The 26,417-nt window shown below is 46.4% G+C and overlaps 1 protein-coding gene across 2 annotated transcripts in view; it reads right to left on the bottom strand.

The window, feature by feature from the left end:
• The window catches only part of TEX48 (testis expressed 48), a 34,094-nt gene extending 21,000 nt beyond the window's left edge, over window positions 1-13,094 (bottom strand). Inside the window, exon 1 of one of the 2 annotated variants that reach the window (XM_087419212.1) lies at window positions 12,831-13,094. In XM_087419212.1, the coding sequence (XP_087275338.1) occupies window positions 12,831-12,909 (79 nt within the window). In that variant the 5' untranslated portion in view covers window positions 12,910-13,094. The remainder of the gene's footprint in view (window positions 1-12,830) is intronic. The other variant, XM_087419213.1, reaches the window with a different exon arrangement.
• Window positions 13,095-26,417: the final 13,323 nt, after the last annotated feature.

Raw genomic sequence — 26,417 nt, 5'->3', positions numbered from 1 at the left:
TGAAAATTAAAGTAAAACATTGTTAAAGTGAAAATTAATAATAATTATAAATTTCATAATAGTTGATGCAAGAGATTTAGCAGTAAGTATAACCAAGTTTTCCTCAAAGATGGGGAAAAAAAACTCCATTCGTGTTGATGGCGTTAGGATGAACAACTCACTCTGTCCTTTTCCTTCTGTTGTAAAATAAAAATGATTTTAGCAACTTTCCTGAATCTTCACCCCAAAGTAAATGCTTTGTTTGCTACTCAGCTTAAATGAAAGCAACATTAGATCCAATTCCTTAGCACCTGCAGATCCTGCTGATTTTTCAAGGTCAAGGTCGAGGGCACCAAAGCAGGCCAATTTCTGACTGGCTGAATTCTGGAGGCCTGAGATGGGTCTTTCTGATCTTATTTCTGATCCTTCACCCACCTTAAATTCCAAGGAATACTGAGCCTTGGAAGAGGAAAGAGATTTGCCTATGGGAGTCTCAGGGGGCCGCCAGGAACACTGGATCCTCATCTTGGTTCTCTGCACATTGCATGAGATCACGCCCTTCCATCCTACACAGTTCATGTCCCTTTAAATGGTGACTTGCCAGATTCTAGATGCACGAATGCAAAATATATTTCTATATCTGCTTTCAGAAGAGAGAAAATGGTGTTATATAATGTTGCCCCAGGGGAGAGTGGAGCATTAGCTATTTTATTTCCTCATCACTTGAACACACTCAGCCTAACCTTCATAAGTTTGTTAAATAGATCCAGGGCCTGTCTCATTCGCTCTCAGTCCTTTTATCCCCTTCCTCCATGGCTTGCACTGAAATGTCGAACAGATGCCTTCTTTGTGCTGGTGCATGGTTCCTGATTTCACTTCATTATGAATTCAGGATGGGCAAGAGATTGAAGGTGTCAGCACCAGGCACTGACAGCTCTGAGATGGAAGGGCTCCTGGGAATGCCTCGAATCTCCTTCGATCAGAGGCCAAATAAATCTCAGAAGGAGTGTGGCCCAAGGAGTCTGGTCCTGTCACTTTGATTCACATGGGACAGTGATGCCTGTGGGCAGAATGATGGCTTCTAATACAGGAGATGATCTTGAGATTAATCTGCTGATTTCTTGAGTCAAAACCTTGCAGCTGGAGTCTCACTTCTTTAGAGAGAAGCAACAGTTTCTGCCTCACTTGCTGGCAGTGGCCAGGGTTGGACACGCCCCTGGTACCCAAATTCACAACTACTTCTTTATGTGTTGGGTTCTTCAAACAGGATGAAAATGCCTACCTCCAGATTGCTGTCTTGGGAGGCATCGGGGGCCGGAGTTTGGAGTGAGTCTTCAGAGACCCTAAAATCCCAAGGCTTTCTCATTGGAGTCTGTAGAATCATTTTCCCTTCTCTGACCTCAGTTTCCCCACTGCTAGAACTGATATTCATGTAGCTATCACCCCAGGGGAGTAGAGAAAGGCTGAGCAGAAAGGGCCCTGGCTTCTTGCACAGGCTTCCAGCAGAGCAGCTCCATTCTCATCAATTTCACAAATCGAGGATATACATGTAAGATTGTGTCCAACAAAGGTTCTGCTATTACAAAAGAAGCTTGAACTCTCCCTCACCTCTTACAAATGTGACCCAGCTTGATATCTGTGAACTTCTGTTCTTTAACGCTCCAGGGACAAGGGAGGGGTAATGAGGAAATATAATTCCCCAAACCCTTCATTGTCTGTAACATCTCATCAACAAATGGATTTCTGCAATACTTTTGTTTATCCTCTTATATGTGAATCCTTTCTTCACATCTCTGGCTGTTGGCCCTGATTTGAACCCCTGAATATCCCCTGAGCATTGATTAGTCTTGGGAGCAGACTCATTTTGTCCAAGTTCATAAGAGACTGATGTACAAACTAGATGCCATGGTGTCAATTTACCATCTATATAAATAAAAAAAATTGTCCATTTACCTGTTATTTCATGACATAAAAATATTGATGGAATTTAGAGATTATGTTTTGGAGGAAATAACCTAAATAACAGTCTTGGTGTCTGTATTAGTCAGTTTTTTTTTTTTTTTGCTTGATAATGCTACATAACAAATACCACCCGCCTCCCCATATCAGTGGCTTATGATAACATACTTTTCTTACAGATTTGTAGGTTGGTTCATGTGGCTCTGTTGGGCTTAGCTTGGATCAGCAGGGCTTGGATCTAGAATGAGGGTCAGTTGGGGACTGCTTCACATGTCTCCATTCTAGGACCTGAGCTGAAGGGACAGAAACTACTTGGGGGAAACTCTTATCAATGGCAAATAGCAGGAGTACAAGACATGTGATCAAAAACGTGATGCCTCTTAAGGCTGTTGTTTGGAACTGGCACTCTGTCACTTCTCCCCATGTCCCATCAAACAAGTCTTATGGCCAAGTCCAGTGTTGATGGGCTTCTACTCAGAGGTCATGTCAAGTCACAAGGCAAAAAGGATATGTAATCCTAATAATAATGACAGGGCAGGGAATACTAATCCAATTATATTCACTTAGCAGGAGGCACTGGGGAGCAGCTCAAAGAGATAGCCATTCACCTCCCAGAGAAGCGAGAATTGAGTTACAGTGAGAGCCCGTGTTCTGCTCCTCCTCGGAGTCATATCATGTACGACAACAAGCAGTGGTTTCAAATATGAGCTCCAAATTGAAAATCACAATGACAAACACTCCGAAAGGTAGGTACTGATTTCCAGGTGAGCTGTTTCCCACGTGACACCCCTGTCGACTGTACTCCAGGGCTGGTAGCAGCAAGTTCCAGTTGAGTCCACCCTCAAGCTCGGAACTTTGGTTTTCCCAAAAAAGATCAGAATTCTTCTAATGATGGCATATCTCGTGAGTATATGTCCATTGGTCTTATTTTGATTCTCGGGGAGTAGGCTGAGCTCTAGATTGGACTGTGTCTGTCACCTTCATGTTCTGCCTGTAGTAATGCTGCTCAATACAGGAGAAGAGGGAGTGAAATTGAATGCAGACCAGGACAGGAAATGGAGAGTGACCAGTCCACCTGCAATACTCGTGGCAGACACTGCTGAACAAGAGTCCTCTCTCCTGCTGAGCTCACAGGCACCCACCGTCTTCTCAACAAAGAGCTCCATGCAGCCATGGCAATCCATCCACCTGGGGGGAAAATGATTTGCCATCTTTGCCCTAAAAGGAAGTGTCCATGGGGCCATGGATGCAGTTTCTGTCCTGAGAGATCTCCAAGGAGAGAGGCAAGGTGGTAGAATGAGAAGAGCTTTACCTGGGAGGGACACAGGTTCCAATCCCAGCCCTGCTGCTTACATCCTGTGTGACCTTAGGCGAGTATTTTCCCTTCTCTGACCTCAGTTTCCCCATTGTTACAACTGATATCTATGATGGAAGATGTGGGTTTTAGTCTTGGCTCAGCTGCGTGTCCCCGGTCAACTCATCTGGGCTTTCAGAACCTCGTTTTTCTCATCTGATAAAATAGAGTCAAATTTTCTCAAATGACTGGGCCAAAATGATGTATAAACTCCAAAGTGTCAGAGAAATGTGAAGGGCTTTCATCCAAGGTCTATGTTTTGATCAGTCCTGGAAGAGCCAGGATTCTGCCTGTAGTGGGTTTTCCAGTCGACCTGGCAGAAGGCAGAGGACTGAATCCTGAAGCTTTGGGGTCCCTTCCTGTCTGACTTGGATGCTTCTGCACACTTTCTTCCCAGAGAAGGGGAAAGACCCCCTTGTGTGTCGGTGTGAATGTGCATGTTGGAAAAAAACAAAACAGAACCCCACCACTCTCTAGCCTGGGGCCTCTTCTGAATCTCTCTGCAGAGAGAAATCAGGGATGCCCCGAAATTGAGACTGTGGCAGGGAACTGAGACCAAGTAGCTCACAACACATTTATGCGACGGATGCTCAGTCATATCAGGACCTAGAAGATGCGCAGGGCCCTGCCCTGCGGGCTGTTTGAAGGTCACACTGACATGGCCCTGCTGGGAAACGACTCAGTGTCTCTGTTTGCGGGTTCCCTGCGCCAAGGGTACAAATCTCTGGGGCTCTGGGTCCCCTATTCCCACTGCTGCCTGGCACCACCTGCCCTCTGACCCTGCCCCAGGGCCCCTCCTGGTGGAGGTGACTGCTAGACTTAATCTTTTTGCAATCCCCTTTTCTTTGTGTGTTTTCCTCAAAATTTGTTACAATGAGCTGACTTGGCACAGGAAATGTGGCCGTGGCCTGAGGCCATTCCAGTCTAATCGAATCTGGGCCAGAAAGGAGCACATGTGACTCATCTTGGGCAAGAAGCAGCCGCATTTACATCTTGTTGGAACTCCTTGGGGGAGTGAAAGCAGAATGACCCCTGTCATTGCCCTGGGGTCACAGGGTCACTCAGGAGGGTGAAGGCAAATGATTTCTATGGAGCACCTGCTATGAGGTGTTTTATCTAAATTGTCCCATTTAAACCTCACAAGGCACAGCACAGGGAGGGAGCTATTATTACCGCCCTTGTTTTGCAAATGTGGCTCAGGGAGGGAAGGAACACAGGGAAGCGGGGAGGGCTCCGGGGGTCACTCTCCCAAGCCAGGGGGAACCAGCAGCCCCTTGGCACCTCCTTTTTCAGCCCCTCTGCCTTAAAAAGTGTGTGCTGTAGAGGATAAGGTGTCATTCCCACTCTGCTGTGTGTCTTTAGGAAAATCCCTTTTCCTCTCTGGGCCTCAGTTTCGACTTCTGTAAAATAAAGTCCTGGGTCGTAGGTCTCTCTGAGCTCAGGAATCCTATATCCCACGCCCTTTTACTGCTTACACCAGTTGTCCCTAGCCCCGGCCCTAACTTCCTGGAATGTTGGCATCCATTTCAAGGGGTGATCCCGTGGACCACTGTGGATCTAGTAGATAAGACGACAGAGGTATGCCTAGATGTTGTAGGAAAGATGGTGAATGACTTTGAAACAGACTGAAAAGATTATGGGGTGTCTTCAAGGGAAAACTAGGTATGTCTATGGGGACTCTGTGCCTTTCATTGCCTTTGAGCTATTTCAAAACTCTAAGTGGTAGCTAACTGAGAGCAATGCAGAATGTTCTTGTCCATAGACATACAAATGATATATATATATATATATATATATATATATATATATATATATATATATATTTTTTTTTTTTTTTGGTGAGGAAGACTGGTCCTGAACTAACATCTGTTGCTAATCTTCCTCTTTTTGCTTGAGGAAGATTGGCTGTGAGCTAACATCCGTGCCAATCTTCCTCTATTTTGTATGTGGGACGCTGCCACAGCATGGCTTGATGCGTGGTGTGTAGATCCGCACCCGGCATCCGAACCTGCAAATCCCAGACTGCCAAAGCAGAGTGTGCAAACTTAACCACTACACCACCAGCCTGGCCAGACATACAAATGATTTTTTTTCCGGTGGAACTATGATTAGTTTACCACACTCCTTGTGGAATAAGCCGGTTGTGCATCTATTTGTAAACTCATTCTAGCATTTCTTGTTGTTTGTGTATATGTGATTCTTGGAACTAATTGTGACATCTTACTGGTTCTTTTACTAATTAATGAGTTAAATCCTTGATACATGTTTATTTTATATTTCTGTGAAGGTCATGATTATACCCGTGTCGACTGGAATAAAGAGTCTGTGTGGGGTGGTCTGAGTGAAGGAGTTTATTCAATAATCAAGGTGAGGAGTTTGGACCCCAGGAATACAGTTCAACAGAATACTCTGATGGAACTGCTCTGAGGGGTGTGAGTTTAAGCACAGCTTATGTCTCTTTCGTAAAACAGTGCTCATGCGGGGAAAAGGAAAAGAAAAAAAAACCTAACAGCTAGATTTCATATATGTCAGAAAAAAGGGATAGAGTACATCTGAGCTTTTCTCTCGATTGTACATTGAAGGTAATGTAAAAAAGAATTCCTTGGTTCTACATCAAACAAGTTCAGAGATGCTGACATTATCTATGTGTGGAGGGAGGCAAGGACCAGGGTCCTTAATTAGTCCCTCAGTCTCTAAGACACGCAGCTGGGAAATGTGAGCGCGAGACACCACTTTGTCTCTTCCTGTTGTGGATCTGTGTGCCTGGAATCTTCAGTCACGAGGTGTGGGGTTGCAAGGTCATTTTGACACAGGCTGAAGATGGCCTGCATGGCTGCTTCACAGGACAGCATGGATGTTATTGTACCGACTTAAAGCCTGTGTGGTTTGCTTGTTAGATTTGCCTGTTAGACCAGGGAGAGAGGTCCCAAAAATCTGTCCATACCTGTTTTTAGAAATTATCCCTTAACAATATATGGCTAACTACAACACAAGTCTGTTTGTCTCTATTGGCGGGAAAAGAGTTGAAAGTGGGGGTATACAGACCTTTGTCTGTACTTCCAGGCTAGAAGCTGTTTTTCTGGTCCAAACTGTTTCCCATGAACACTCTGGTCCCCTGAGTTTCTCTCTTTGTGTTTTCTGGAAGGGGACCCATCTTTCCCAGCTCCCCACTTCTAAGCTACCCTCGAAGCCTTGTTCACCTACCACCTCCTTCTGTGTTCAGATTTGACCCATCATGAGTGGGGGGATATAGATACCTCCCCTGGGGCAGTGATGAGGGTTCGGTTGGGTTGCACACATCTGAGGGTAGTGATCTATAGTCATTCCAGGTACCAACTGAGGTGGTCACTCAAGGGGTCGGTGCCTTGTGTCTGCCTCATGTTTGTTTATGAGAATTGGGCTCCCCTAGCCCGAGGCCACCCCTCTCCCCCGCATCTGGCCCTTAGCAAGGCTGGTGGAACTCTCTACCACTTACAGATGGAATCTGGGCCCGACAAGCCAACCAGACCAGGATGTTAGGTGCTTTTGCTTCTCATACTCAGCGGTGGGACTTCCAGAGGCCTCTAGTCTTTCCAGGAATGATCTTTCCCAGGATTTCCTCACCAGCACTTTCCTGTTACAAAATGCATTTCCCTCCCTTCTGAGCTGAGCCCTACGATAACTCCTTGAGCTAGGCAGGTAGAGTTTGATTATCCTCCACTTTACGCACGAGGGACATGAACTTCAGAGAGAGGAAGTGACTTGCGCAAGGTGAGTGTGGCAGGGAAAGGACCCAAGCCAGGACATGGCAGTCCCCGTACCTCCAGCTCTATACTCTACTTTGGTCCTAGGCTGCCAGCTTCCTGCAACCTTGACTGTTTTAGACGTTCATGTCTTTGGCCAAAGAGAGGATCTGATTGAGGGAGAGGAGGATTCTGTTCCACACTTCCCTTTTGCTGGGATATTCTCTTAACCTTGACATTAGCTGATGTTACCCGTCCTTTGAGATAGAGATAAAATGGGGTTGATCCCTTGAATATTATCCCACGGACAGTGGGAGTCCTGGGGATCTTCCAGTCCTTCTCCCTGGTGGTATCAGTTAGAATGCATTTGGCTGTGGGTACCAGAAAACTCAATTTACAGTGACCTAAAAATTAAGGATTTATTTTTCTTCCATAATAAGGAGTTTAGAGATAGGTGGCTCACCATCAGGGTCAGAGAGCCTATGATTTCCTAGTTTTTAGTTGTCCAGTAAGGTAGCCACATGTGTCTATTTAAACTTAGATTAATTAAAATGAAATAAAAACTAAAAAGAATTCATTTCCTCAGTCACACTAGGAGCATTTCAAGTGGCTACTGGCCACTGTATTGAGTCAGTACAGATACAGAACATTTACATCATCGCAGAGAGTTCTATTGGACAGACAACAGCAAGATGGCTCCTGTGGTCTAGTGTAGCATAAATGTTCAAAGAAAGAAGGAAGATAGAAGGTGATGGTGCTAGCCATGTGTGCTCCTTTTTATCAAGAAGGGAACACTTTTGCAGAATTCCTATAAGACTTCTGCCAGTGTCTTACATCCTGACTAGAATGATGTCTCATCACCCTTCCTAGTGGCAAGGGAAACCAGGAAAATGAGGATCTTGAGTAGGATTGGGCATTTTGTGATCCCAAAGAGAATTGGGGTTCTGATGGCAAGAAAAAGGGGGAAAGGATATCAGGCAGGCGATTCTGTAGCAGAGAGAGGTTCCTGCTCGCCTCTCCTCTGAGGTCCTCTCTCTGCTCAATGGGTTCATCAGTCCTTGGGTTGTCTCTGTGCCGACCTAGTCTACCCCACCTTCTCCAGCACCTTGCCTTTAATTTGATCAAAAAACAATAAAAATGCTCACACAACGCTTTTGCGTTCGGCACCCTCTCGTAGAGACTCGAGGGACGTGAAGGAGGCTATTAATGCAAATCACTTAACGCTGACCTCAGCCATTCTTGATCTTACCACTCTGTCTGTCCCACGCTGTCTTGTTGCTCTGCCAGCCTGTTTCTCCTCTAACCCCCTCTATGTACCCACTCCTTAGGCCTCCCGATTCCCCTTCTTTTACCAAGTACAGCAATTTAGGCTGACACTATAGGCCACGTGGCCTGGGGGTCACCCTCTACACACTCAAAGACTCTGCAAAGTTGATGGCAGTCTTCCTCAACACCCCCTGCCTTTTCACCAGGGCAAGAGAACCAGGGAAAGGCTTTAAATGTCACTCTAGTCCTTTCTCTCCCCCCACCAGCTCTGCCAGACAAAAGGGCATTGCACAGATTTATCTTCCCTCGGATGCAAATGAATTCACCTGTCCTTGGAAGGCAGAAACAACCACAGCAGTTTTGATTTTAAAGAACATTTTTTCTTCTATTGCCTTCACATACAGCGTTTGCCTTATTGAACATTGAAAATACAATTAATCAAGCATTTTGGTTCAGAACCAGGGGTTGACAGATTTTTGAAGAAATAGAATAAAGTAAAGCATTCTTAATTCTGGAGGCGGAGTGGCCCAGGAGTCAGATCTGAGTCTGAGTGACATCCCTGATCGCTGAGTGACCTTGGGCAAATGTACTTAAACTCTTTGGACCTCATTTTCCCCCTCTGCGCAGTGGGAGGGCTGGAGGAATCAGAGATCCACAGACCACGACCTTCAGGCCAAATTCGGCCACAGACCTGATTGTGTATGGCCCCTGTGCTAAGAATAATTTTTTCAATTATAAAGGGCTTTAAAAAAAAAGGAAACAAAGAATATGCGACAGAGACTGGATGGGACCCACCAAGCCTAACATATTTACTATTTGGCCTTTTACAGGAAAAGTTTGCCCATCCCTGGGTTAGTAGGTCTCAGAGTTTTTCCAACTCTCAGGATCTGGAAGTCTGGGATGCTGGTAGCCTAGATGTACAGGATCTTGTGGGGCTCAAATAATGACAGTGGTTTCCCTCATTTCTGGGATCTCTCCATTCCCGTATCAAAAGGGATATGGGGGGTGGGGCATGACTAATCATGGGAGGGGCTGGGGCAGGAGGCTACATAAGAGGTGATGACTTTACGGTAAACCTGCTGACGCAGTCTGTGAGAGAGATTTCCCTCAGCAGGTGAGCAGTGGGCATGCACGTCAGAACCTGGAAACTGTGGGGCAGAACATTCTGGCTTTCCAGCTACAGTCGGGCCTGCCCGGAACAGGTGTCGGCACCTCCGATTGCGGTCAGCTGGGCAGCTCTGGCACCAGGCCCCCGCACAGATGTGGGAAGAAGGTGGGGGGAGGTGGGAGGCAGAGGAGTCAGGCTGGGGGAACTGAGTCACATGTGCTCCCCCGTGAGGGTACTGAGGTCTTGAATTCCACCCTGGGGAGGGGACTTTCTATGGGGACTGGTGCCTCTCTTGCTCTGAAGCCTGTGAAACCAGCCCTTGAGTGCGGGGCCTGGAAGGGACTCAAGTCTTCACCTCTATTCATTCCTGGTGAGACCTTGGACAAGCCACTTCATTTCTCTGGGACTCAGTTTTCTCAGCAGTAAAATGACACTAATGAATCCTCATCTATAGACCTTCTTGGGTTGTTGAGAGGACAAAAGGAGAAGTTATATGAAAAAATCACAAACAGAAAAGTACTGTAAGGCTTCAAAGGTTCAGGAGGAGCTTTTCTTTTCAACTACTGTTTGTCCTACACTTGCTATGTGTCAGGCACTCGGGTCAGCCCATTACATAGGTTATTCATCCACACAACCCTCTGAGATGCATATTATCCCTACTTATGGATGAGGCAACGCTGGGTCGCTGGGCTTCAATCCCAGTTCTGTGTGATGCAAAGTTTCTTGCTCCCAGCCACTGTGCCAGACCTAGAAAGACAATAACTTCTGGAATTGGTGCTCTTCAGTGGCTCTGAGGAGTCCTCATTCCAGTCATGGGAATGACCGGTATTGTTACAGAGCGACCTCATCTTTACTGTCTCATAGCGTTTGATTTTGGCTCCTGACAAACCACACGCATGATTGTTCCTCTTAAAGCTCTTAACTGGAGTATTTATTTTGTTCAGTAACATCAGAGAAAAGAAAAAAGACAAATGCGCTCAGGAAATACCACAAAAAAACTCAACCCAAAATATAACAGTAATAACAACAAAAAACAGTTAAGATGAAATTTCGATGTTCGACTTTGAGCGAATTTTGTGCCATTAGAGGTTTGAAAATCCTTTGGTTTTGTCTTATCTTCCCACTGCTAATGTTCATCTTTTCTGCCTGCCTTCTGGGTAGTTATGGGCTGAAAGCATTTTAGAATTACAGCTGTCCAGTCACATCTGAATAATAATGATCCTTTTATGGAGTCATGCTATGGAGTTTTCTAACCACTTTTATTTCCATTATCTTAGTTGGATTTCATAGAAGCCTTCTGAGGTCTGGAAAGCATTGTATCTATCGTCCATAAGAGGAAACAGAGGCTCAGGGAAGTTAAGTGACTGGCTTAGGATCACACAGCTACTGCACCACAGAGGCAGAATTTCTAAGACTCGCCACGTTTAGCCACCTCCTCTGGGAAGGCAGCCTACCCTGATTTCAGGGTCTGTGATATTAACAGCAGCAACCCCCACAAACACTGGCTGACTGTGCTTTAATTACTTCTCCTCTTTCAAATTTCACGACAACCCTGCAAAATAGGTATTTATTATCATCGTAGTTTTACAGATAAGGAAACCAAGACTTAGTGAGGTAGGCACGTTACCCAAGTTTACGCAGCCAATTAGGAGCAGAGGCAGGATTTGAACCCAGTTCTGCCCGACTCCAGAACCCACGCTCTTTCACTATCTTCTATGCTGTCATTGGCACAACTAGGGAAGATTTAAATGAGGCAGAAGGGAAGGAATAGGGCATCTTGGGTCCAAAACCTATTGGAATTTTATCTGGCCCATTGGAGAGATTGACCCATTGGAGGGAGCCAGTCTCGTGGGTGACCTTAAGGCAGGTTTGGTGATCAAGACTGAAGGTGTGTCCTGAATCTCTATCATCAGGAGATGGGTATGTATTAGGGCAGCTAAGGGGATGCTCTCAAAACAGCAGCAGTCTCGGGAGTTCAGGCAGGCGATGGTGTGTGTAGGCATGGGTGTCTTTTCCCTTTCTCTTTTTGAGCTCAGGATTCAGGATTTCATAACTTTTATTAAGCCCTTCTTATACACCATGAGCTCACTGCAAGATGCGTATTTATGATCTCCATTTTATTTTATTTTTGTTGATTTTTATTTTTATTTATTTCTTCAATGCTCTCCATTTTAAAGAGAAGGAGATGGAGGCTGAGAGATGCAGTGACGTGCCCGAGATTCCCCCAGCTGGAAGGGGCAGAGCTGGGATTTATATCCCGGTTTCCGGAATTGAGCCACTCCACCCACTGCAGCCTTGTCATTCAGTCCAGGACCCCTTCTTTTTCAAGAAGCACTCACTGTCATATTTCTAACCTGATTTGTCCCCAGACCCAGCTTCTGGGGAAGTCCATGATGGGTCCAGGCTTGAGAAAACTCAGTTCCTGGGACCCATACACAGGGATGCTGCTCCTGTGTACGTGCTCTGTGGGGTCAGCTAGCTCCCATCTTCCAGTCCTCATTCTGTTACCAGCAACTTGTGTGACCCAGCAGGCTGTCCCTAAGAGGATTAATGGCAGTAATAGCTAACAGATGCTCGGCTCTCCATGCTCACATTCATTGTCCACCTAAAATGGGAAGGCTCAGACTCTCCATGGGGGTCACCCTTTCCTGGTGGGTTCCTGGGTTTTGTTCTAAGCTCTGCCAATAATCTTTGCACAACCTTGGCTCCATGCCTTCCCTTTCCTGGACCTCAGCTTTTCCACCTGCACGTGAAGGAGATCCTCAGAAAGCTTCTAAGAGATGGAGCCGAGGCCTCTGGTTACATTCTGTCTTACTTTGTCTTTAAAATTTTGATCTTTGTTAAAAGACTTTATTTAATCTTATATAAACACCCAAAACAAACAACAACTCTCTCAATGCTTTTTTATCATTGTTGGGGGGAGGGCATTTTTTTCTTATTATAGTGTGACTTGTGTCCAAATATAATTGATTACTCTCCTCTATTCCACTCCCCAAAGATAGGGAAGCAAAATTTAGCTTTGAGGTGACCGCTCCTAATCTGGCACAGTCTCCCTTTCCACGGTCACGAGCTGAGTCCTAACAGCACATCTAATGAAGACACACATTTTCCACCCAGGGGACTGTATCTATTTCCGTCGCCAACCTCATCCCTCTCCCTGTCACCAAGTGCTCAATTCTTGGACAATTTCGAGAGCTGGTTTAAGGGAAAAGCCCATTTTCCACCTGACACAGAGCTTTCTTTTTAAATCAGCTTTGGAAACTGCAGCCCAGGGAAAAAGATAGCTCCCTTTGCTTTGCCAAATGCTTAATATTTTCCTTTTTTGGTTACTTATCTCTTGAGTGTCCCTTTAACCCATTACTACCCCACCGTCACCTCTGTGCTAACTGGAAGCGGGGGTCTAAGATGGCAAATGGGACATCAAACCTGAAATAGTTCTTACCAGGCTGCAAAGAGAGCTGCAAGGTTAGGGGTCTTTGGTTCCGTTCTTGGCCACTCTGTCCCTGACGGCTGCACAGCATCTCCAGGCCAGGATGGGGATGTTTTCCTCATCTCTGAAGTATCATACGTCAGCGGCCCCTTTCCTATGCTTAGCTGAGCTCTGGATGTTTGCAGAGAAGCCGGAAGGTCTACTTTCTGTCCTCGGGGGCTATCCCTTTGAGGCAAGTAGATTTGATTGAAAAAAGTGCAGAGCTGACCAAGAATGGTCTCCTGGGGCCGCACTGAAACTACGAACAGCTGCCTGCCCCGCCCACGAAGTCTGGGGCTGCGGGCTCTTCCGGGTTTGTTTGTGCTAACCACCTGTGACTTTGCAAATCAAAAATTAATTTAGCTATTTGGTCTTTGAAGGCCACAAGATAGCCCGGTAAAATACCACTTTCATAATGTCCCTGCTTTGCACAAGAATACTCAGTGATTCCTTGTAGCAGTTTTCTGTTTGTATGTAACAAAACTACCCCCAAACTTAGTGGGCCAGAAATTGGGGAGCAGCTGAGCTGGGTGGTTCTGCCCTTAACAGGGTGTGTCTTTGCACCTCAGCAGGGGAGAGAGATTTGCTGACAAATATGATAGCTATGATTTGTGTTACCAGCTTTGGGTATAAACATGGTCACAAGAAATCATTAGGAAATGTATTTTAAAAGCAAAAAGCCCTAAAAAGCATCATGTGAGTTGAGTGTACCCAACCTATCCTAAGAAACTAATTTCTAATGCTGTGGAAACCCCTGGGTACCACTCCCCTATTGCATCCTCCCCACCGCCTCTTCACGTAACTGGTAACCAATTCCTTGAAGGAGGTCTTTATCGGTCCCAATCATTTCTCTTATATTTTGTTGCACCACTGTTTATGTATCCCCAAACAATGTATAGCATGGCTTTGCAGGCTTTGAAACTACATTAAATTAGGTCATACTGCGTGTGTTTTTTCTGCAATTTGCTTCTTTCACCCAACATATTCTATGCGTGAATACCCGTGTTCATCCATTTTTCACTGCTGTATAGTATTTCACCGTGTGGATACACCATAATTTATTTATTCATTCTCTTGTCTATGGATCCTTGGGTTGCTTATAATTTCTTTCAAAGTAATTGCAGGAGCTCTCCCTGCCTCAATTAGCAGGAAGTTCCCCATCTCTGTGCTAACCCCCCAAATGGGTAGGAATCTTAGTGACTTTCGTAGTCATAAGGGATGAGTTCTGCTCAAGAGCTGAATCAGTTCATGGCTGCCTCTTGCTTCTCTGATAGTTACATGGTGTGCTGCTCAAAACTGGTCCATGTTGTCCTCTGTGTCCTCATTCCCCGGTATGGTGGCACCCCTGAAAGAACGGCTGGGCTGGTGAGTATAAGGCAAGGAACCGGGACCTGGCGTGTGAGCCTGGGACGCTGCTGATTCCACGCAGGGACCCAGTCATCAATGTTGTCCCCGCGGCAGGGCATAGGGACAAAGACTCCCTGACCAGCCTTCCGCCAGCCTGGAGAACATCGATCCAGATAAATCATCAATAACTGTGGCTATAGCCACCTCGAGAGGTTGGAATGCTGTTGCTAAGCTTCTGGAAGAGCTTCTTGTGGGTCTGCATTAACAGGAGGCATGTCTTCACTTTTCAACATCAGTCTCTTAGCTGCTATGCTCTAGTTTTCTCATCTGTAAAGAGTGAGTTACCCCATGTGATGAAGAAAATCATAGTCATTGACGGTTTAGCTGGAAGCAACCTCATCTACTTGGCCCCCAGCCCCTACATGCCCTCCTCCTTTGCTAGGTAGTAATTTTTACCTGGACAAAATTAGTTTATCAAGGAATCAACAAGTCCTCTAAGGAATAAAAATTTAAATTCAATTAAAGGACATAAGAGGAAGTTCGGAATAAATGGAGAGATATTCCATGTTCATGATAGAATAATATAACATTGTATAGATGTCAGTTCTCTTCAAATTAATTTGTAAATTTGATGCAATTGCAGTCAGAATTCCAGATAGATGTGTTGAGAAACTTGACAAACTTCTTCTGAAATAAATAAGTACAAATGTCTGCAAATAGCTGAGCCAACTTTTAAAAAGAGGAGGGACATATCTCCTAGATATTAAAATATATTAAAAGTCATAGTAGTGCCAGCCCCAGTGGCCTATTAGTTAAGTTTGGTGTGCTCCGCTTTGGCAGCCCAGGTTCAGTTCCCTGGCGTGGACCTGCACCACTCGTCTGTCAGTGGCCATGCCGTGGTGGTGGCTCACATACAAAAAGAGGAAGATCAGCAGTGGATGTTAGCTCAGGGCGAATCTCCCTCAGCAGGAAAAAAACAAAAAGTCATAGTAATGGAAGAACTGTGTGGTTCTGATGGAAGGGCAGGTCAATAGCCCCAAGGAAGAGGATAGAGAGCTCACTGACAGACCACGCACATATGGGAATTGATATAAGATAAATACAGCCCCATAGATCAATGAGAAGGGTCCCGCTGACTTGTAGATGGCTTTGGAAAACTGGCTGACTAGACATATTGGAATATAACTGGATCCCTACTTTACCCAGAATACAAAAGCAGACTCCTAATGAATTTGAAGACTTAAATGTTGAAGCTTAAATGATAAAGCTGATTGAACATTTTTATAACCTAGGAGAGAGGAAGCCTTCTCAAACAAGATCCCCAAATACAAAGCACAAGATGAAAACTTAATGAGTTTAATTTTTAATCAAAGTTATGGATTTCTAATCAATGGGATTAGATAACCATACCCCAGGGGGAGGAATAACCTATAGACCAGTCATTCTCAAGTAGGGACGATTTTGCCCCCTACCCCAGGACATTTGGCAGTATCTGGAGACATTTTGAGTTGTCACAACTGGGTGGGAGGGGCTACTGGCTTCTAGTGGGTAGAGGCCAGGGATGCTGTTAAACATCCTCCAACACATAGGACAGCCCCACAGTGAAGAATTATCTGGCCAAAATGTCAATAGTGCCAAGATTGAGAAACTCTGCTGTAGACAAATGTACACAGATGCCTCATCTAAAACCCACATGTGACTAAAACCTAGAATAGACAAGAAGTCCCATAAATTGTTAAGAAAAAGACATGAAACCAAATAGAAAACTGAGCAAAGTGTATAAACAAGCAATTCACAGAAGGGGAAACCAAAATAGCTCATAAATATATGTAGAGCTGCTCAAACCTGTTAATAACTGGAGAGACACAAGTTAACGCAGCAGTGACCTGTTACTTTACACTCACTAGACTGGCAACGAGGAAGTTGAATAATGCCAGGTGTGTGCAGGGATGTGGGGAACCAGGGACCCTTGCACACCCCTGGTAGCAGTGATTTTGGAGAGCCATCAGGCAGAATTTAGTCAAGCTAACGTATGCACACTGAAGGATTCAGTGATCTCAATGGTGAGCCTCCCAGGTCCTCTATGCAGGTCCACATGGGCACATGTTCAAACATGTTCATCACTTTGCTACTTTAGGGAGCAGGATGAAGAAGATCCTGGGGTGCACCACTGGGGGAATGGAAAAGTAAAACATGGTGTAGGCACATGCTAAAATATTATGCATCAGTCAGAATCCAGAAACTAGATATACATATTCCAATGTGGATAGATCTTAAACAATTGTAAGAATTAAATGAAATAAATTAAAAATAAATTAGAACACAGTTAGCTTTGACGATGTCTTTGCACGTGCCATTTAGATAAATTTAAAACACACATGGCACAGATTTTGCCAGAATGTGCACATCTGTGCTTTTTATTTACCTAAATTCATTCTATGCCTTGCTTTGTTCACTCAGTCCTACTATATTAGTTAACACTTATTTGGAGCTAACTGTGTGCCAGGCAGTATTCTTTTTATTACCCTCCTCTTCATGCTCCTGCAGGTAATTATTTTAAGGAGTTTGATATATATCATATGTAGGGGGTAATAAAAAGTAATAAAAAAATAAAACAGGAGAGAGGTATTGTATTAGTCTGCTCAGACTGCCATAATAAAATACCATGGACTGAGTGGATTAAACAGCAGAAATTGATTTTCTCGCAGTTCTGGAGGCTGGAAGTTCAAGATCAAGATATCGGCAGGGATGGTTTCTCCTGAGGCCTCTCCCCTCGGCTGGCAGATGGCCACCTTCCTGCTCTGTCCTCCCACGGCCTTTTCTTTGTGTATCTCTTCCTCTTCTAAGGACACCAGTCCTATTGGGATAGGGCCCCACTTTATGACCTCGTTTAACCTTAATGACCTCCTTAAAGGCCCCGTCTCCAATGCAATAACATTGGAGGTTAGGGCTTCAGCATATGAATTTTGGGGGACACAACTCAGGCCATAATAGGCCTATCGGTCTTAAAGTGGGCCTGAGGAGGCCTCTGAAATGCTGGTTACATTCTGTTTCCCGATCCAGCTGCTGGCTACACAGTTGTGTTTAGCTGGTGAAAATTCATTGACTGTACACTTATGATTTGGATACTTCACTGTAGGTATGTTATCCTTCAAAGAAAGTTTTAAACAAGTGTTGACTAGGGGCCGGCCTGGTGTGGCATAGTGGTGAAGTTCATGTTCTCCGCTTTGGAGGCCCGGGGTTCGCAGGTTTGGATCTCGGGCATGGACCTATGCAGTGCTCATCAAGCCATGCTGTGGCAGGCATCCCGCATATAAAGTAGATGAAGATGGGCATGGATGTTAGCCCAGGGCCAGTCTTCCTCATGAAAAGAAAAAAAAGGTTGACTTTCAGTAACTGCTTTTACTGTGTTTACTGATATGTTTATATGGATTTTCTACTTTGATCTTTTACTGTGGTATAGTATCTTACTAGTTTGCTAGGGATCCCATAACAAAATACCACAGATTCGGTGTCTTAACAACAGAAATTTATTCTTTCGTGGTTCTGGAGGCCAGAGGTCCAAGATCAAGGTGTCCACAGGGTTGGTTTCTTCTGAGGCCTTTCTTTTTGGCTTCTAGATGGCTGTCTTTTCCCTGTGTCTTCACATCTTCTCTCTTCTGTTCTTGTCTGTGTTCAAATTTCCTCTTCTTGAAAAGACACCAGTCCTATTGGGTTAAGGCCCACCCTAATGACCTCATTTTAACTTGGTTATCTCTTTAAAGACTCTAAATACAGTCACATTCTGAGGTGCAGCGGGTTAGGACTTCAACATACGAATTTTGGGGGGGACACAATTCGGCCCATAACAGATATATTACATTCATGGATTATCTGAAGGAATATCTTTGTGGTAATACTTGATCATAAGATATTTTACACATTGCTAGCATTTAATATAAGATTTAAAAAAGTCTATGGCCATATTTAAACTTCTCTTATATTTTATTTTATGGTGCCATCCCTACCAGGTTTAAGTATCAAGGTTATAATGGCTTTATAAAATGAGATAGATAATTTTTGCTCTTTATTTGATTCTACAGAAACCTGTTATAACCTCATTTTATGTGTGCCCTGAAGGCTTGTGAAACTGCACATTAAAACTCTATTGTCTCAACAAAAAGTAAATCAAAGGGAAAAGCCAGAAGGGGGGCGCTTGTAAAGGCAGGTGATAAACAGCACTATGAGCCTGCTTTCTGCCAGCCCCTCCAGTCTTCCTCCCTGAACCTGGAGCAGGTTCAAATGTGGTAGCTTTTATCTCACTCCTAGGATTTTGCTTAAAATGCTGCCCTTCTCCACCCCCATACTCTCACCTGTAGAGCTCCTTCAGTTCCCAGCTCATATATCACCTCCTCCAGGAAGCCTCCCAGACCTCTCCCATCCCCCACTCCCAGGCTCAATGAAATCCCCTTTTTCTGTGCTCCTTCCACCTTCATGCTTCCCCCAACCTCAGCCCTTCCCACCGCATCTCTCCCATTGCCAGGAGCCCTTCCATGACCTAGGCCTATAGTCATGGGCTCCAGACAGACTCTGCAGGATGAGTGACAATCTGAGACCCACAGAGTCACATCCTGGAAACAGCCTTCCCCTAATTAAACATGCAAAGAAAAGGAGCCAGCCTTTGCTTTGAAGGCCCAACCTTTTTTGAGAAGACGATGGCTCTCAAAGTTAATCTAAAGTTAAACACTACCCGAGTTCTTATTTCAATATGAGCTGAACTTGGGTGGGTGGGGGAAGTGTAGCCTCCTCTGTCTTCTCTTAAAGCACAAAGCCTGCGAGAGGAAACTTCTTCCAGTGCTGCTCCTCGGCTGGCTGAGACAGGCTCCCTGGTTCTTAAAGGGAGGGTCTTAAGTCTTTAACCTTAGCATTACCTCTCCTTCCTTCTTTTTGCCTTGGATGGGCCTGTTTGAAAAATATCCGACTCTTCGTCTATCCCCAAGGACATTCAGCCCTTGTGTGAGAGAGAGCCTGAGACTATCCCGTGGATCTTGGAGAACAGCCTCCCCTCCTGCATTGTAGACACAGGGAAACTGAGACAAGAGAGGGGAAGGGGCTTGTCCAGCCCACCTCCAGTAGGGGCAGAGGCAGTCTGGACACAGGGCTCTTGGACGAGGTGGAGACTCTTGGCAGAGTGTGTATGTGTGTTCTAGGCCCAGTGTGATGCCAGGACCCTCCCCTCCCCCACTGGGCTGCCGTCGTTGTCTTCCCTCTTTCAGGCCACCTCTCCTCTCCTGCTGTGGGCTGAATGGTGTCCTCCCCAAATTCATAAATTAAAGCCCTCTCCCCCAATGTGACTGTATTTTTAAACGGGGCCTTTAGGGAAGTAATTCAGATTAAATGAGGTCATAAGGGGGGAGCCTTGACCCAGTAGGCTTCGTGCCCTTATAAGAAGAGATACTAGAGAGCTAGCTCTCTTTCTCCACCATGTGAGGACACAGCTAGAAGATGGCTGTCTGCAAGCTGGGAAGGGAGCCCTCACCAGAAGCCACCATGCTGGCCCTCTGATCTCAGACTTCCAGCTTCTAGAACTGTGAGAAAATAAACTTCTGTTGTATAAGCCACCCAGTCTGTGGTCTTTTGTTATGGCAGCCCAGGCAGACAAAGAGACCTCCCATCCTTCATGGGTCTGCTCTTCTCTTTATCTCTGACTGCTTCGTCTGTCTAATCTTTGAGCTCCTTTTCTTCCTAAGATCCTCAATGTTCACGTCCTCTGAGGTTTGGACCTTCACTCCCTCTCCTTCCCCTTCTTTCTTTCTGTTCCCTCTCTTTCTTCTTCTTTCTTCACTTTGCAAGTCTCTGGCTCTCATATCTGGAATTCCAGCATCACTTTAGGTGACGTCTCCATTTATTATTTCTCTCCTGACCCCTAGCTAGCATCTCCTGGCACCTCCTGGTTGTATCTACTGTGATCTTCTGCTGTGTGGGCATCCTCTCCTCTCTCACCAACCAGAAAATTCATGCCCCCTCCTGACTTCTCTATTTACATCCTTGGCATCCCTCTGCACCACAGTCATCTGGGCCTTCCACCCCCTCCCTCTGGACCAGAGAAGAGTGGGTGTGAGTTGCAGCCCTAGGGAGTGGTTACAAACTCGATTGCCTAGTCAAAACGCACAGCTCCTCCAGCCACAGAATTTGACTACTCAGCAGGAGTGGCCTCTGTGAGTCATGAAGGATGAAACCACACGGCCCCCACCTCTTGTGTTTTTCTTGGAATCGGGTGTGTGGGTGTGAGTGCCCTCTCGCAAAGACCTCTGAAGCGTTGCGTCCTAAAAGGAGGGCACCAGCTGACCTGCACAGAGCACTCTGCAGTTTACAAAGCGCTTTCTCACACCTTGACTCATTTCCACCTTATGACAGCCCCGTGAGGTTGGGATTATTATTCCCAGTCAAGAGCTGAAGAGGCTGAGCCCCTGATGGTGGCTTGTCCACTGTCGTCACTGGTAGATGGCCAAACTGTGACCCGAGACCTGGTCTTCCTGCTCACAGATGGAGAAAAGCGTGATTGGGCCCCTCTCATGGCCAGGCCCTTGTCGGCTGTTACCTTGGTACATGAGGGAAGTTGAGGCTCAGCTAAGTGGGATGATTTGCTCAGGGTCTCCATCCAGCTGGTGAGTGCCATCCTGAGGGTCCAAACCCACGTGGTTCTGACTCTAAAGTCAATGGATGCGTGAATTTATTAGGTGCGATTAGCAGCCGTTTGGTCCTATCCAACACGTCCATAAGACTTTTGGTCCATAAGACGTTTGATCCATGCCAAAAGGTCCTTGATGTTTGGTCGTATTTGGTCCTGTCCAAAATGTCCCTGGAGACATTAGGTCCACGCCCAAAGGTCCTTGATGTTTGGTCCTGTCCAAAACCATTTGGCGTGGACCAAATATGCTCATGGATGTTTTGGACAGGACCAAATATCAAGGACATTTTGGCTTGGACCAAATATCTTATGGATGTTTTGGACAGGACCAAATGTCCTGCAAGGAATAGGGTGCACGGCCTCCCAAATCCCAGGTCTCCTCATTGACCCAGAGGGACTTCCCGATGGGCGCTGAGCTGTGGCTTGTCACCCTATTCCAGTGGTTTCCAGTCTGAAGAATGTCATCATCTCCATCATCACCCTCACCTTTGGTGTCACTTACTGAGTGCTTACTATATGCCAAGCACTGCAGCGGATACACTATATAACTGATGCTCTGGGCTGAATTGTGTCCCCTCCAAATTCGTGTATTGAAGTCCTAACCCCCAGTGCCTCAGATTATGGCTATATTTGAAGGTCGGGTCTTTAAAGAGGTAATTCATGTAAAATGAGGTCATTAGGGTGGACCCTAATTCAATATGACTGGTGTCCTCATAAGAAGAGGAAATTAGGACCTAGACACATACAGGCGGAGGACCATGGGAAGACAGAGGGAGAAGATGACCAACTGCACACCAAGGAGAGAGGCCTCAGAAGGAACCAATCCTGCTGACACCTGATCTTGGGCTTCTGGCCTCCAGAACTGTAAGGAAATGCGTTTCTGTTGTTTAAGCCACCCAGTCTGTGGTACTTTGTTATGACGCCCTGGCAGACTAATGCACCCTATCTCGTTTAGTTCTCACAGGCATTATGGGGATTTGGGGTTCTAATCTTCGGGGTGCCCAAAGAAGGCGGGAGAGAGAGGGCAATGACCTCGTGAGGTTGCCTGAGAGGCTGCTGGCACCCAGACCCGGGCCCACAAAGCAGCACTCATCCTGGTGAGAGCCGTGATGGGACTGGCGGCTCTCAGCCCTCAGCTGTGTGAGCTCACAAACCCTCAGGGTCAGCCCACTGAGGATGAAAATCACCCAGCCGCCCTTGACTGGACTCTGCCCCGTGCCAGGAATGCACTTGGTGCTGTACACATACCATCTTGCTTCCACCTCGGAGTAGCCCCATAGGGGGAGCAGTGCCATCTCTTCACTTTACAAATGGGGACACAGAGCCTCAGGAAGCTTCCCTGACTTGCCCAGGATAATACCGCTCATGGGGACTAGCGGTAGAATGTGAACCCCGTTTTGCCCAGCTCCACAGTCACACCAACCAACACAGAAAGAATGGCAAATACATATAGATATAGATATATAGGTGTGTATACAGGTATATATATACACACACACACCCCTATATATATATGTCTATGTATATACATATATACACCTATATATCTATATCTATATCATCTATATCTATACACCTGATGCCAAGGGACCAGTTTCCCATGAGGACACACCCCCTCCAGGATCTGGACTGTGCAGGGCTGCCAGGGAGCGGTATTTTGTTCCCAGCAGCCGTGCTTGTCTGCACGTTGATTGGTAATGCTGGAATTGGAGCAGGGACAGTGAGAAAACGTGGGCAAGTGTTTTCTTCTCTTGAGCCAATAAGGCACAGTGGCTAAGAGAACACACCCCTTGGAGCCACCCTCATAGACTGAAATCTCAGCTCCCTTACTTGCCAACTGTGGGACCTAGGGCAAGTTGTGTAACCTCTTGACGCCTCAGTCTCCTCGTCCGGGAAGCACAGGAGGGGGTACACACAGAGCCCCCTCCTGGGGCTGTTGGCGGGACTGGTGGGTGGTGTGCCTAGAGCCGTCTACAGCTCTAGTGCCAGGCGGGGGGAGGAGGAGAGTGCACCTCCATCGAGGGGCCCACTGTGCTGAGAGCAGGGGACCCAGACACCTCTGGGCAGTCTTGGGTGACTCTCCCTTGCCCTTCCTTTTCTAGACACCACACCCTCCCAACCCTGGTTTTTTTTACTGTCTTCCTTCCAACAGAACCCAGTCCAATGACTGCAGATCATCTTCCCTGGGGTTTTGGAAGCCAGGCCCTTCACGCAAACGTTCTCCTGGTCCACACAATCAGCTCATCTCTTCCTTTGTGGGTGGTCGTGGGTAACCTGAATATTGCACCCCTCTCTCTTCCTTCGAGGACTTTGAAAGTGCATTTCCCTTTCCTCGGAAACTTCTCCTGTCTTTGTATGGCCAACTCATATTCATCCTTCAGGTGTCAGCTTAAATACCACCTTCCCTGAGAACCCTGGCTTCATCCTGCTTTCTGGGCCCCCAGAGATTCTACCACAGAAATGCCCATAGCATTGCAACCTCTCCTTCATTGTAGTGATCTCTGGCCCCTCCTCTCCCCACCCCATTAGGCTGTGAGTTCACTGAGGGCGGGAACAGGCCCTCTGTCCACTATTGGATCCACAGTGAGTGCCTGACACACAATATGTGCCTCACACATTTTTATTGGCTGAATAAACCTGGAAGTAATGGTTTACGAGAGGACAAAAATGATGGAAGTAACGCTGCTGGCCCTGTTATCCCTCCTTCGTTTTGCAAGGAGCACCCTTGGTTGGCGTTGCTCGTTGGAGTGTGGAGAGGAGCAGGGCAGAAGCTTGCAGTGCTGGGGGAGGGAAAAGACTGTGACTCTCAGGTTCTGTGGACGAATGTTCTGGAATCTGAACAAAGTGAGAACGAGTGGGAAAGAGGGCAGAGATATGAGCAGGTGCCACAGGGAAGAGAACTCTGCAGAGTGGGAGAGATGTCGAAGGAGGATTTTTTGTGTGAGGAGCCATCAAACTCCTTCCTCAATGTCCCCAAAGGACTTCAGTAAAGTGTGGTCCCTGGACCAGCAGCATCCCCTGGGATTGTCAGAAATGCAGATTCTCTGGCCCCACCCTGGACCTACTGAATCAGAAGCTCTGTGGGTGGGACCTGGCAATGTGGGCTTTAGCAAGCTCTCTGGGGGATTCTGACCCTGTTCAAATCTGAGAACCAACTGCAGTAAAAAACGTACATATCTTTTGCTGCTCTTTGGAGCTGCTGTTGTGTTTGTTTTGGGGAAAGCCACCTGAGAAGTGTTAGGTTTCAGGGTGGAGCAGGAAGGCCAAGCTCTGTTCTCACTTACTCACAAGTTCTGGCTGTGCCTCTGCTTTCCCCGCTGGGTAAGACCTCTGTTTGACAGGGAAACCGAGGCTCAGAGAGGTAAGAAGCTGGCTCAAGGGAGATCAGCAGAGTGAACGAGTCAGCAGAGTGGGGTTGGGGCCTGATTTCTAACCTCACTGTGTGCTTTTCTAAGGCATTTTGTCACTCTGAGTCCAGACTTTATTGTCTGTAAAGTACACGGGGGCTTTGAGCCAGCAGTGGGGTAAGGGGGGAAGGAGAGTGTAAAGAGCCTCATGTGGAGGGCGCTGGGACAGGAGAAGTGCACTGTCCTGATACCAGAGGTGCTTACTAGGGACATGGTGTCACTAATTTGACACTTAGATTTGGGAATTGCCAGCTCCGGGGGGTACTGTCAGGACCAGGAGCCTGCCAGAGTTGCTGCAGTAGTTCTGCTAGAGAGACAGAGAGAGACAGAGAGACAGAGAAACAGAGAGAGACAATGAGACAGAGAGACAGAGAGAGACTCAGAGCGAGAGATAGAGAGACAGAGACAGAGAGAGAGAAAGAGACAGAAAAATAGAGAGACAGAGAGACAAAGACAGAGACAAAGAGACAGAGATAGAGACACAGAGAGAGACAGAGACAGAGAGTGAGACAGAGAGTGAGACAGAGAGGAAGAGAGAAACAGAGAGAGACATAGAGACAGAGACATAGAGACAGAGGCAGAGAGACAGAGACAGAGAGACAGAGAGAGAAACAGAGAGAGACAGAGACAGAGAGAGAGAGACAGAGACAGAGACACAGAGAAAGAAACAGAGAGACAGAGACAGAGAGAGACAGAGATGGAGACAGAGAGAGAGACAAAGAGAGAGATGGAGACAGAGAGAGACAGAGAGACGGAGCGAGATAGAGACAGAGCGAGAGACAGAGGCAGAGAGAGAGAGCAAGCGAGCAGACACCGGCAGCCTTCTTGCTCATAAGTGCATCCTGGAGGAAGCCTTTGTCTGGGTCTGATTTCGATGCATTTATTCAGTACTGGAATGACAGTCGACAATGGTGTCCTGGCATGTTGCTGCAGACCTGTGGTTCACAAACTTGGCTGCCTGTTAGAACCCTGGGCAGCTTTAAACAATTTCGGTGTCCCGGCTGCACCCCTGACCAATGACTTCAGAGTCTCCGTGGATGGGGCCTAGGCTGCTGATGAGGCCTCCTCCTGAAGAAATGACTTCCGATTGACACGATAAAGCATTAAACATAAAATCCAAGAGCAGTTATAAGGAAAGGGGGAGGGGAGGGTCCATTTATGGAGCACCTCTTCTTCCACCATCACATTCCCTCTGACCACAGCTGGGAAAGGGTCTCAGCTTTCAACGACACACGTGATTTAGATTGATAATCCACATTAGACACAGAGAATCCGAGACAATCTCACCATCTCAAAGCCCTTAACTTGAATCACATCTGCACAGTCCCTTTTGCCAAGTAAGGTAATATTTTTCACAGGTTCTAGGGATTAGGAAGTGGATGTCTTTGACGGGCCAGCATTCTGCTTAGCACATGTGCTTAGCCAAGTGAGGGCTTGGTAAAGGTTAGCTATGTTGATCTCATCTAGTTCCAACAACGACTCGGAGAGGCAGACACTATTACGCCGTGGCCCAGTTTATGTCACGTTCTTGCTGTGTGACCTTGGGTCATTTACTTAGCATTTCTGAATCTCAGTTTCCTTCTCTGTATAATGGAGGATAAAGTAGCAAACTTATAGTGTTGTTTGTGATAATTAAGTGAAACAAAGCCAGCCAAGAGCTTAGAACGTTGTTTGGCATATAGTAAGCACTAATAGGCATTATCTAAAATAATAATAATAACAACAGCAACGATAGCATCATCTTCATCTTACATGAAGAGATGTAATGGGCCATTCACGGTTGCAAGGTCTGTTGTAGACACAGGCCTGTGACTCCAAGGTCTGTGCTTTCTTCAGGAGAGGCGAAGGGTTCCGTGCCGCTCCTCAGGGAAGAACTGAGGCTGAAGGTGGACTCTCTAAGCAGATTTCAGCTTGATGAAAGAACTTTCTACTAGGCCAGTTGGCTGGAAAAGGCAAGCCTCCTTCCCTAGGAGATGCACAGAGACCCCCCCATGGTCCTGTCTTCTAACTCTGGAGTCTTTGAGTCTGACAGAGGAGCCGGGTTGGGGGCCCAGTAAGGGATAGAGGTCTTCAGGATGCATTTTGCTAGCTTCCTGAGCTCCTGCTGCAGGAATGGGGCTGAGGGGGTCCAGGGGG

This window comes from Ceratotherium simum, chromosome 29 (genome assembly GCF_057802395.1).
Source record: "Ceratotherium simum simum isolate JZ-2026a chromosome 29, ASM5780239v1, whole genome shotgun sequence".
Taxonomy (NCBI): Eukaryota; Metazoa; Chordata; class Mammalia; order Perissodactyla; family Rhinocerotidae; genus Ceratotherium; species Ceratotherium simum.
This window is presented reverse-complemented; position numbering and strand designations above follow the sequence as displayed.